Genomic DNA, 11,516 nt, shown 5'->3' on the forward strand with positions numbered 1-11,516 from the left:
AATCCTCCTGCTTCAGCCTCAAGCAATCCTCCTGCTGAATTCAGCCTCAAGCAATCCTCCTGCTGAATTCAGCCTCAAGCAATCCTCCTGCTTCAGCCTCAAGCAATCCTCCCGTGTCAGCCTCCCAAGAGGCTGGAGACATCACTGTCTTCAGCTGTCACTGTCCCTGGCTAACTTTTTAAATTTGTTGTAGAGACAAGGTTTTTCTATGTTGCCCAGGTTGGTCTCGAACTCCTGACCTCAAATGAGGAGGAGAAGCTTCTGACCTCTGAGCTCCTCAAAGACAATGCCCAGGTCTGGGGATGGCTCTGCAGCCCCTAGAGTTTCCTGATTCCACAGCCACTCTCTGGCACGCTGAGCTGGTAACTGACAGATCAGTGCCCAGGTCTCAGAGATGCCTAGCAGCTGCAGGCACCCTCCTGAGCTCCCAGCCCCGCCTGTGCCTCCCCCTTGTCTGGCCGCACCTCTCTGCCTCGCAGGACTGCCATCAACCAGCCTCTATCTCTGCCCCATGAGATGGTCATTCCTGAGTTCAGGAACTACAAGTCCGTTTTCCTCCCTGGGTCCCCAGGAGCCACCAGGGGTCCTGCCCACAGTTAGTGCTCCGTCAGTCTTGAATGAATGAGTGAGTGAAGGAATGAATGGATGAATGAATGACAAGAAGAGCAAGTGGAACCTCAATCAGTTGTTGTTATTGTTGTTGTTGTTGTTTGAGATGGAGTCTCGCTCTGTCGCCCAGGCTGGAGTACAATGACGCGATCTCAGCTCACTGCAACCTCCACCTCCCTCGTTCAAGCGACTCTCCTGCCTCAGCCTCCCAAGTAGCTGTGATTACAGGCACCCGCCACCACACCTGGCTAATTTTTGTGTTTTTAGCAGAGACAAGGTTTCACCATGTCGGCCAGGCTGGTCTCGAACTCCTAACCTCAGGTGATCCACCCACCTCAGCCTCCCAAAGTGCTGGGATTACAGGTGTGAGCCACCGTGCCCAGCCCCTGATCAGTCTTGAATGAATGAATGAGTGAGTGAGTGAGGGAGGGAGGGAGGAGTGAATGAGCGACAGAAGACAGACGCAGGCTGAGCCCTGAGGCCTGCAAGAAGGAAGGCAGAATGTGCAAGGTTTGCGAGCAGCCTGTTGTCCTAGAAACGCAGCCAGCAGGAGTTATTCTTGTCTGGGCCAGGCTACCCTGTCCTCCACCCAGAACCTCGCAGTCTCTGCCTGGAAGTCCTCCCTGCTATCCTCACCAACCCACCCCTCATTATGCCTCTGGCTCCACCCCCACTGTGCCCTCTCTTAATTTTCAAATATCTATATATATATATATATATATTTTGAGACAGAGTCTTGCTCTGTCGCCCAGACTGGTGTGCAATGGTGGAATCTTGACTCACTGCAACATCCACCTCCCGGGTTCAATCAATTCTCTACCTCAGCCTCCACAGTAGCTGAGATTACAGGCGCCCACTACCACGCTCGGCTAATTTTTATAGTTTTAGTAGAGACGGGGATTCAACATGTTGCCCAGGCTGGTCACGAACTCCTCATCTCAAGTGATCTGCCCGCTTTGGCCACCCACAGTGCTGGGATTACAGGCGTGAGCCACTGTACCCGGCCCTAAAATAGTTTTAATTTTTTAAATAGAGGCAGAGTCTTGGCCGGGCGCGGTGGCTCACGCCTGTAATCCCTGCACTTTGCGGGGCTGAGATGGGCGGATCACCTGAGGTCTGGACTTTGAGACAGCCTGGCATACATGTCAAAACCCCATCTCTACTAAAAATACAAAAACTAGCCTGGCATGGTGGTGTGCACCTGTAGTCCCAGCTACTCGGGAGGCTGAAATAGGAATCTCTTGAACCCGGGAGGCAGAGGTTGCAGTGAGCCAAGATCATGCCACCGCACTCCAGCCTGGGCGACAGAGCGAGACTCCATCTCGAGAAAAAAAAAAAAAAAGGCCGGGTGCAGTGGCTCACGCCTGTAATCCCAGCACTTTGGGAGGCCGAGGCAGGCGGATCACCTGATGTCAGGAGTTCAAGACCAGCCTAACTAACATGGTAAAACCCTGTCTATACTCCTCTATTCAAAATACAAAAATTAACCAGACATGGTAGTGCATGCCTGTAGTCTCAGCGACTCAGGAGGCTGAGGCAGGAGAATCATTGAACCCGGGAGGCAGAGGTTGCAGTGAGCTGAGATTGCGCCACTGCACTCCAGCCTGGGCGACAGAGCGAGACTCTGTCTGGAAAAAAAAAAAAAAAGAGACAGAGCCTCACTATGTTGTCCAGGTTGGTCTCAAACTCCTGGGCTCAAGCAATCTTCCTGCCTCAGCCTCCCAAAGTGCTGGAATTACAAGTGGGAGCCACCATGCCCAGCCTGTGCCCCATCTTTAACTGAGGCTGGATTAGGAATGTCAGTTGGTCCTCCCCGATTCGGGCAGACCTGAAAACCACCTCTAGAGGGGAGAACACCAGAGACAGGGCCGGGAACAGAAAGATGGATGATGGCTGGAAGACCACCATGGATCTGCAGCCCCAGGCTGGCGGGCAGAACAGCAGGTGCTGCCCAGGGTGGCCGTCCCCTCCTCACCTGCGATGATGAACCAGTTCATGTAGTTCAGAAGGTTGATGTAGCAGAGCACGGCAGCAGCCACGTAGGCCCTCCACCGGGGCAGGCTCCAGGGGGCGGGCGTGATGGGAGGGGGACACTGCCTGCCTGGCCCTGGGGACTGGCCCTGTGCCCCTCCTGGCCCAGGCTCAGGGCACTCTGCTGACATGCCCCCAGCCATGCCAGCCTGCAGCTCCTGGCCTGAGACCGGCACCAGGACGAAGCAACAGCAGCTCAGCACCAAGTCACTTCCTGTGGGTTCTCAGGCCCCAAACCTCAAAGCAGCTGCCTTAACTGTTGGGCATCTTATCGCAGGTTCCCCCTGAGCCCACGGCAGTCTCACCAGTGCGATTTCCCCATCATCAGCCTCCAAGACCTGCTGCGGAGGAGAAGGGCTCCTGGCACCCCTACCCTGGGGGACTGGACAACTGTGTGGTCCCCTCGATCCAGCCTGCAGCTTCAGTGGCTGCAGTGAGGAAGCAAAGCTTCCAGGGCAGGAAATGAGACGAACCTCCCAGAGGGCTGCTCGCTGTGAGATGGTCTGGCTGCCCATACGGGACTGTGAACCAATGCCTTGAAGCCCGGGCAAAGGAGGAAGGCTAGGCATTGGCCGAGACAGCAGCATTGCACTTGACTGCCAGGCAAGGCGAGCACCTACCCAGGATCCAAGGTCCTTCCCGGAGAAACAAACGTAGCAGAGGAGGCTGCCTACAAGAAGACAGTCTATGAGCAGAACTCATCAGTTGGGGCTGGGAAGTCCTCAGTGAGGGGCAGGGCGTCGGCATGGTCACAAAGCGTCTCTTGATAGATTGCTTATTAGTAACAAGAGGAAAAAGAGTAACTATACAGTAGAGGAATCAGACATCTTGACTGAGGGGTTATAATAAATCACCTGTGAGAGGCAGGAGGGTGTCGTGAGCCTCCAGATGTGAAGGTCTTCGCACGCCACGGCATCACCTATGCAGCATTCCAGCCAGGAAGGCACAACCAGAATCTCATCATGAGAAGACATCAGCCGGGCCCGGTGGCTCACGCCTGTAATCCTAACACTGGGAGGCCAAGGCAGGAGGATCATCCGAGCCCAGAAGTTTGTGACCAGCCGGGGCAACATGGCGAAACCCCATTGCTACAAAAATACCCAAAAATAAATAAATAATTTTTTAAAAAAAGCTGGGTGTGGTGGCGTGCATCTATGGTCCCAGTTACTTGGGAGGCTGTGGCAGGAATGATCACCTTAGCCTGGGAAGTCGAGGCTGCAGTGACCCATGTTCACGCCACTGTACTCCAGGCTGGGTGACAAAGCAAGACCCCATCTCAAAAACAAATTTTTTTTTTAATTTTTAAAATGAAAAAACATCAGACGAGCCCAAATTGAGAAACACTATTTATTTAAAGGGACTGTATATTCGAAAACGTCAGAGTCACGAAAGACTAAGAAAGACTGAGGGAGCCGGGCGCGGTGGCTCATGCCTGTTATCCCAGCACTTTGGGAAGCCGAGGCGGGTGGATCACCTGAGGTCGGGAGTTCGAGACCAGCCTGACCAACGTGGAGAAACCCTGTCTCTATTAAAAATACAAAATTAACTGTGCATGGTGTTGCCTGCCTGTAATTCCAGCTACTCGGGAGGCTGAGGCAGGAGAATCACTCGAATCCAGTCGGCGGAGGTTGCGGTGAGCCAAGATTATGCCATTACACTCCAGCGTGGTCAATAAGAGCAAAACTCCGTCCAAAAAAAAGAGGAAATAAGAAAGAAAGAAAGAAAGAAAAAGAAAGAAGGAAGGAAGGAAGGAAGGAAGGAAGGGAGGAAGGAAAGAAGAAAGGAAGGAAAGAAGGAAGGAAGGAAGGAAAGAAGGAAGCACTGTTTTGGATTGAAGGAGACAAAAGAGACAAGACAATAAGACAATTAAGGGTAGCACAGGATCCCAGCCTCGCTCCTGTACTGGATCAATTGATAAAATTGGATCAGGAAAACATAGCATATCAGCGTCTGTGAACTACGGTTATGTAAGTAAATAAGTAAATATCCTTATCTGAAGTATCTAGGGGCACAGGGGCATGATGTATGCCCCTCATTCTCAAACGGTTCAGGAAAAAATATTAGACACGTATAGTAAGAAAGCAAATGGGGCAAATATTAATAATACATGAATCTGGGTAAAGATTATAAGGGTTTCTTTGTACCGTATGATAAACTTTCTATAAATTACAAATTATGTCTAAACAAAAAGTTAAAGCATAAAATGACAAAGCCAATTTAAAAATGGGTGGAGAGCCAAGCATAGTGGCATGGACTTGTAGTCCCAGCTACTCTGGAGGCTGAGGTGGGAGGATGACCCTGGGAGGTTGAGGCCGCAGTGAGCTATGATCATGCCACTGCACTCCAGCTTGGACAACAGAGCAAGACTCCACCACTGAAAAAAATACATCAGGGGAACAAAAATGGGGCAAGGAGTTGAACAGACATTTATCTGAAGATATACAGATGACCAACAAGCACATAAAAAGTAGCTCACGCCTGTAATCCCCGCACTTTAGGAGGCTCGGGTGGGCGGATCACAAGGTCAGGAGTTCGAGACCAGCCTGGCCAACATAGTGAAACTCCATGGCCGAGTGCGGTGGCTCACGCCTGTAATCCCAGCACTTTGGGAGGCCAAGGCCGGTGGATCACAAGGTCAGGAGATCGAGACCATCCTGGCAAACATGGAGAAACCCTGTTTCTACTAAAAATACAAAAAATTACCCGGGCATGGTGGTGGGCACCTGTAGTCCCAGCTACTCGAGAGGCTGAGGCAGGAGAATGGTGTGAACCTGGAAGGCGGAGGTTGCAGTGAGCCGAGATCGCGCCACTGCACTCCAGCCTGGGCGACAGAGCCAGACTTTGCCTCTAAAAAAAAAAAAAAAAAAAAAAAAAAAGAAACTCCATATCTACTAAAAATACAAAAATTAGCTGGGCGTGGTGGCGGGTGCCTGTAATCCCAACTACTTAGGAAGCTTCTTGAATCCAGGAGGAGGAGGTTGCAGTGAGCTGAGATCGTGCCACTGCACTCCAGCCTGGGTGACAGAGCGAGACTCCATCTTGGAAAGAAAAAAAAAAATGTTCAACATTACAAGTCATTAGGAAAATATAGATTGAAGCCACCATAAGATATCAGTTCATACCCACTAAGATGGCTATAATTTTAAAGAGAGAGAGAGAGGAAATAACAAATGTTGGTGGAGAGATTGAAAGCCTCATGCATTGCTGGGAATGTGAAATAAGGCAGCCCCAGTGGAACACAGTTTGGCAGTTCCTCCAAAGGTTAAACATAAAATTACCATATGGCCCTGCAATTCCAATCCTAGGTATATATCCAAAAACACTGAAAACAGGCCGGGCGCGGTGGCTTACACCTGTAATCCCAGCACTTTGGGAGGCCAAGGCAGGTGGATCACGAAGTCGGGAGTTCAAGACCAGCCTGGCCAAGATAGTGAAACCCCGTCTCTACTAAAATTACAAAAAAATTAGCCAGGCGTGGTGGCGGGCGCCTGTAGTCCCAGCTACTCGGGAGGCTGAGACAGGAGAATCACTTGAACCCAGGTGGCAGAGATTGCAGTGAGCCTAGATTGCACCACTGCACTCCAGCCTGGACGACAGAGTGAGACTCCGTCTCAAAAACAAAACAAAAAAAAGAATTGAAAACAAAGACTTTGCTGGGCCTCTAATCCCAGCACTTTGGGAGGCCGAGGCAGGCGGATTGCTTGAGGTCAAGGTTCGAAATCAACCTGACCAACATGGTGAAATCCCGTCTCTACTAAAAAAATCCAAAAAACTTAGCCAGGCGTGGTGGCGTGCACCTGTAGTCTCAGCTACTGGGGGAGGCTGAGGCATGAAAATTGTTTGAACCCTGGAGGCACAGGTTGCAGTGAGCCAAGATTGGGCCACTGTACTCTAGCTTGGGCAACAGAGCAACTTTGTCACTTTGTCTCAAAAAAAAAAGAAAGAAAGAAAGAAAATGAAACAAAGACTCAAACAAATACTTGTACACAAATGTTGACAGCAGCACTGTTCTTAACAGCCAAAAGGTGGAAACGGCTTAAACGATGGAAACCTATTTAACGGCTTAAACGATGGAAACCTATTTAATCTGATAAATGGGTCAAGAAAATGTGGCATAATCATACAACGGAATAGTATCCAGTCATAAAGAGGAAGTAAGTACTGATTCATGCTACAACATGAATGGACCTTAAAAACGTTATTCTGGCTGGGCGTGGTGGCTCACACCTGTAATCCCAGCACTTTGGGAGGCCGAGGCAGGCGGATCATCTGAGGTCAGGAGTTCGAGACCAGGCTGGTCAACACGGTGAGACCCCATCTCTACTAAAAATACAAAAATAAGCCGGGTGTGGTGGCACCACACTTGTAATCCCAGCTACTCAGGAGGCTGAGGCAGGAGAATCACTTGAACCCGGGAGGTGGAAGTTGCAGTGACCCGAGATTGTGCCACTGCACTCCAGCCTGGGCGACAGAGTGAGACTCCGTCTTGGAAAAAAAAAAAAAAAGAAAACATTATACCAAGTGAAAGACACCAGACACAAAAGGCCACATATTGTATGATTCCATTTATATAAAATATCCTGCATAGGTATATTTACAGAAACAGAAAGTAAATGGTTCCCAGGGGCTGAGAGGAAAATGCTTAATGGAAACAGAGGCCCCTTGGAGAGCGATGAAAATGTTTCAAAACTAGATAGAGATGACGGTGTCACAACACTCTGAATGTACTAAATGCCACTGAATTATATCCTTTAAAATGTTTACAACTCTAAGTAATGTAATTACCTCAATTTTTTAAGAAAACGTTAAAGAAGCTTGGCTTGATGGCACGTGCCTGTTGTTTCAGCTGCTTGAGAAGCTGAGGTAAGAGGATTGCTTGAGCCCAGGAGTTTAAGAACAACCTGGGCAACATAACAAGATCCTATTTCTTAAAATAAATAAATAAATAAATAAAGTTAAAGCAAACAAAGAAAAAACCAGCCTGGCAACATGGCAGGAGTTTTACAGTCTGACCAGCCTGGATTCAAAATCAAATTTTTCTACTTTCTAGTTGTGCGCCTCAGGTAAGTCTCTAACGTCGCTGAGCCTCCGAGTTCTCATTTGTTTTCTTGTTTAGAGACAGAGTCACCCCGGGCTGTAGAGCAACGGTGCAATCTCAGCTCACTGCAACCTCCACCTCCTGGGTTCAAGCCATTCTCCTGCCTCAGCCTCCCGAATACCATGCCCAGATAATTTTTTGTATTTTTAGTAGAGACAGACTTTTGCCATGCTGACCAGGCTGGTCTCAAATTCCTGACTTCAAGTGATCCACCTGCCTCGCCCTCCCAAAATGCTGGGATTACGGGCATGAGCCACCATGCCCGGATAATTTTTTGTATTTTCAGTAGAGACAGATTTTTGCCATGCTGACCAGGCTGGTCTCGAATTTCTGACTTCAGGTGATCCGCCTGCTTCGGCCTCCCAAAGTGCTGAGATTAAGGCATGAGCCACTGCGCCCAACTAGTGTTCTCATTTGTGATAGAGAATAATAAGATGGGTTGGGCATGGTGGCTCACGCCTGTAATCCCAGCACTTTGGGAGGCCGAGGCAGGCAGATCACTCGAGGTCAGGAATTTGAAACCAGTCTGGCCAACATGGTGAAACTCCGTCTTTCCCAAAAATACAAAAAATTGGCCAGGCATGGTGGTGGGTGCCTGTAATCCCAGCTACGCAGGAGGCTGAGGCAGGAAAATCACTTGAACCCAGGAGGCGAAAGTTGCAGTGAGCACAGATTGTGCCATTGCACTCCAGCTTGGGCGACAAGAGCAAGACTCAGTCAATCTCAAAAAAAAAAAAAAAAAAAAAAAAAAAAGAATAATATGACAGTGTTTCAGGGATTAAGTGTGAGGAGGAACCAACAGATGCACATAATGTTTCCAACAGAGCTTGACATGTAACAAGCACTGAGTGTGGAGTGTTACTATGGTGGTGGTGATGACGAGGTCCTTGGCCTCCACTGCCTGGTTCAGCCACATACCGTCTTGGTGACCCCCCGCATGGGGCCTGCAGTTGGTAGAAGGAAGGGAAGTTCAAGATCACCCTCACCAACATGCGCACATGCAGGCGGTCTCGCATCCTGCTTCAGATCCTGTACTCTGCGGCTAGACTTACTGCTCGCTGGCCATAGGATCTCAGGCAGATCACCCAACCTCTCCGTCACAATTTTCTCACCTACAAAATGGGGATGGCCAGATGCGGTGGCTCGTGAATGTCATCCCATTACTTTGGGAGGCCAGGGCAGGCAGATTGCTTGAGTTCAGGAGTTGGAGACCAGCCTGGGCAACATGGCGAAACCTACTGAAAATACAAAAATTAAGGCCAGGCGCAGTGGCTCATGCCTGTAATCCCAGCACTTTGGAAGGCTGAGGCGGGTGGATCACCTGAGGTCAGGAGTTCCAAACCAGCCTTACCAACATGGTGAAACCCCATCTCTACTAAAAAATAAGTTTAAATAAAAATACAAATACAAAAATTAGCCAAGGATGGTGGCGCATGCCTGTAATTCCAGGATCACCTGAGCCCGGGAGATCAAGACTGCAGTGAGCTGTGATTGTACCCACTGGACTCCAGCCTGGGCGACAGAGTAAGACCCTGTCTCGAAAATAAATAAATATAAAACAAATAAAATGGGTATTAAAATAGTACACACTGCATGGGATTGTTGTGGCTTGAATACGATGATGTTTGAAAAGTGCCAGAAATATGCTTGGTATTGAGGAAGTGTGAGTGTTAAATACGATGGGGTTTTCCCTAGCACACGTGGCTGAAACTTTGTTCTCAGCCCCTGCCCTGAGAGTCAAAGAGTAGTGGGCAGAGCTACATCCACAAGTATGAGTGCGTGAGAAGGAAGTGGGCACACAAGCACCCACACCCTCACTCACACACACTCATGTAAACCACACAACAGTGAGGACCGAGGCAGCCCCCACCCAGCAGCTGCTGCCCCAAACAGGACCTTTCCAGGGTCCAGCCCTCACCTTTATCCAACAAGACAGAGACCCTGTGGTGGCTATCAGGGACCAGGGAGGGGTTCGTGGGGCCAGAACTCCTAGGAGTTGGGCAAGCCAGGGAGGCTGGATGTTAACCAGGAGAGCAGCATTAGAATATATCCAACTCTCTGGGTGTGGTGGCTCACACCTGTAATCCCAGCCACTGGGGAGGCTGAGCTGGGAGGATGGCTTGAGGCCAGGAGTTCGAGGCTGCAGTGAGCTATGATCATGCCACTGTACTTCAGCCTGGGCGACAGAGCAAGACTCTGTCTCAAAAAAAAAAAAAAAAAAAAAAAAAGACATTGTGCTAAGTGAAATTACCCAGATGCAAAAGACAAATATTGATTGCATGATTCTACTTATATGAGATTTATAGAATAAATGAATTTTTAAATTAATTATTTTAATTTAATTTAATTTATTTATTTTTGAGACAGTCTCGCTCTGTTGCCCAGGCTGGAGTGTAGTGGCACGATCTCAGCTCACTGCAACCTCCACCTCCCAGGTTCAAGCGATTCTCCTGCCTCAGCCTCCCGAGTAGCTGGGACTACAGGCACGTGCCCCCACGCTCAGCTACTTTTTGCATTTTTTAGTAGAGATGGGGTTTTGCCATGTTGGCCAAGCTGGTCAAGAACTTCTGACCTCAGGTGATCTGCCTACCTTGGCCTCCGAAAGTGCTGGATTACAGGCATGAGCCACCACGTCTGGCCTTTTATTTATTTATTCATTAATTAATTCATTCATTCATGAATGACAAGGTCTGGCTCTGTCACCCAGGCTGGAGAGCAGTGGCAAAATCTCAGCTCATTGCAATCTCTTTCTCCCAGGCTCAATCCGTCCTCCCACCTCAGCCTCCCGAGTAGCTGGGACTACAGGCGCACACCGCCATACTGGCTAATTTTTTGCATTTTTTGTAGACAGGGTTTCGCCATGTTGCCGAGACTAGTCTCAAACTCGTGAGCTCAAGCCATCTGCCCACTTCAGGCCTCTCAAGGTACTGGGATTATAGATGAGAGCCACGGTGCCTGGACTAGAATACGTGAATTTATAGAGATCAAAAGTAGAATAGAGGTTAGGAGGGACTGAATGGGGGCGAGTGAGAAATGGGGTTATTGCTTAATGGGTACAGAGTTTCAGTTGGGGATGATGAAAAAGTTTCAGAGATGGAGAGTGGTGATGGTTGCACAACAATGTGAGTGCATTTAACGCCTCTAAGCTGTACACTTAAACATGGTTAAATTGAGGCCGGGTGCAGTGCCTCACGCCTGTAATTCCAGCACTTTGGGAGGCCAAAACGGGCGGATCACGAGGTCAGGAGATTGAGACCATCCTGGCTAACACGCTGAAACCCCATCTCTACTAAAAAAATACAAAACACTAGCCGGGTGAGGCGGCGCCTGTAGTCCCAGCTACTCGGGAGGCTGAGGCAGGAGAATGGCATGAACCGGGGAGGCGGAGCTTGCAGTGAGCTGAGATCCGGCCATTGCACTCCAGCCTGGGCCACAGAGCGAGACTCCGTCTCAAAAAAAAAAAAAAAAAAAGGAAATCCCGTCTCTACTAAAAATACAAACATTAGCTGGGCATGGCAGCACACACATATAATCCCAGCTACTCGGCAGGCTGAGGCAGGAGAATCGCTTGAACCCGGGAGGTGGAGGTTGCAGTGAGCCGAGATCGTGTGACTGCCCTCCGGTCAAGAGTGAGACTCTGTTTCAAAAAAAAAAAAAAAGGCTAAATTGCAAATTCTATATTATTTTACCACAATTTAAAAAAAGTAGATGTAGTTATTATAATATCAAAACAGTGGCAACATCCTAGATTCCCAGCTTCAGGGGCTGGTTAAATAAA

The 11,516-nt window shown here is 49.1% G+C and overlaps 1 protein-coding gene across 1 annotated transcript in view; it reads right to left on the reverse strand.

Annotated features, from left to right (window-relative positions):
• The window catches only part of SPNS3 (SPNS lysolipid transporter 3, sphingosine-1-phosphate (putative)), a 58,051-nt gene extending 54,963 nt beyond the window's left edge, over positions 1–3,088 (reverse strand). Inside the window, 1 exon segment of the mRNA XM_050765336.1 lies at positions 2,585–3,088. Within this exon segment, the coding sequence (XP_050621293.1) occupies positions 2,585–2,783 (199 nt within the window). The 5' untranslated portion in view covers positions 2,784–3,088.
• Between the last annotated feature and the right edge of the window lie 8,428 nt (positions 3,089–11,516).

This window comes from Macaca thibetana, chromosome 16, assembly GCF_024542745.1.
Source record: "Macaca thibetana thibetana isolate TM-01 chromosome 16, ASM2454274v1, whole genome shotgun sequence".
Lineage (NCBI taxonomy): Eukaryota > Metazoa > Chordata > Mammalia > Primates > Cercopithecidae > Macaca > Macaca thibetana.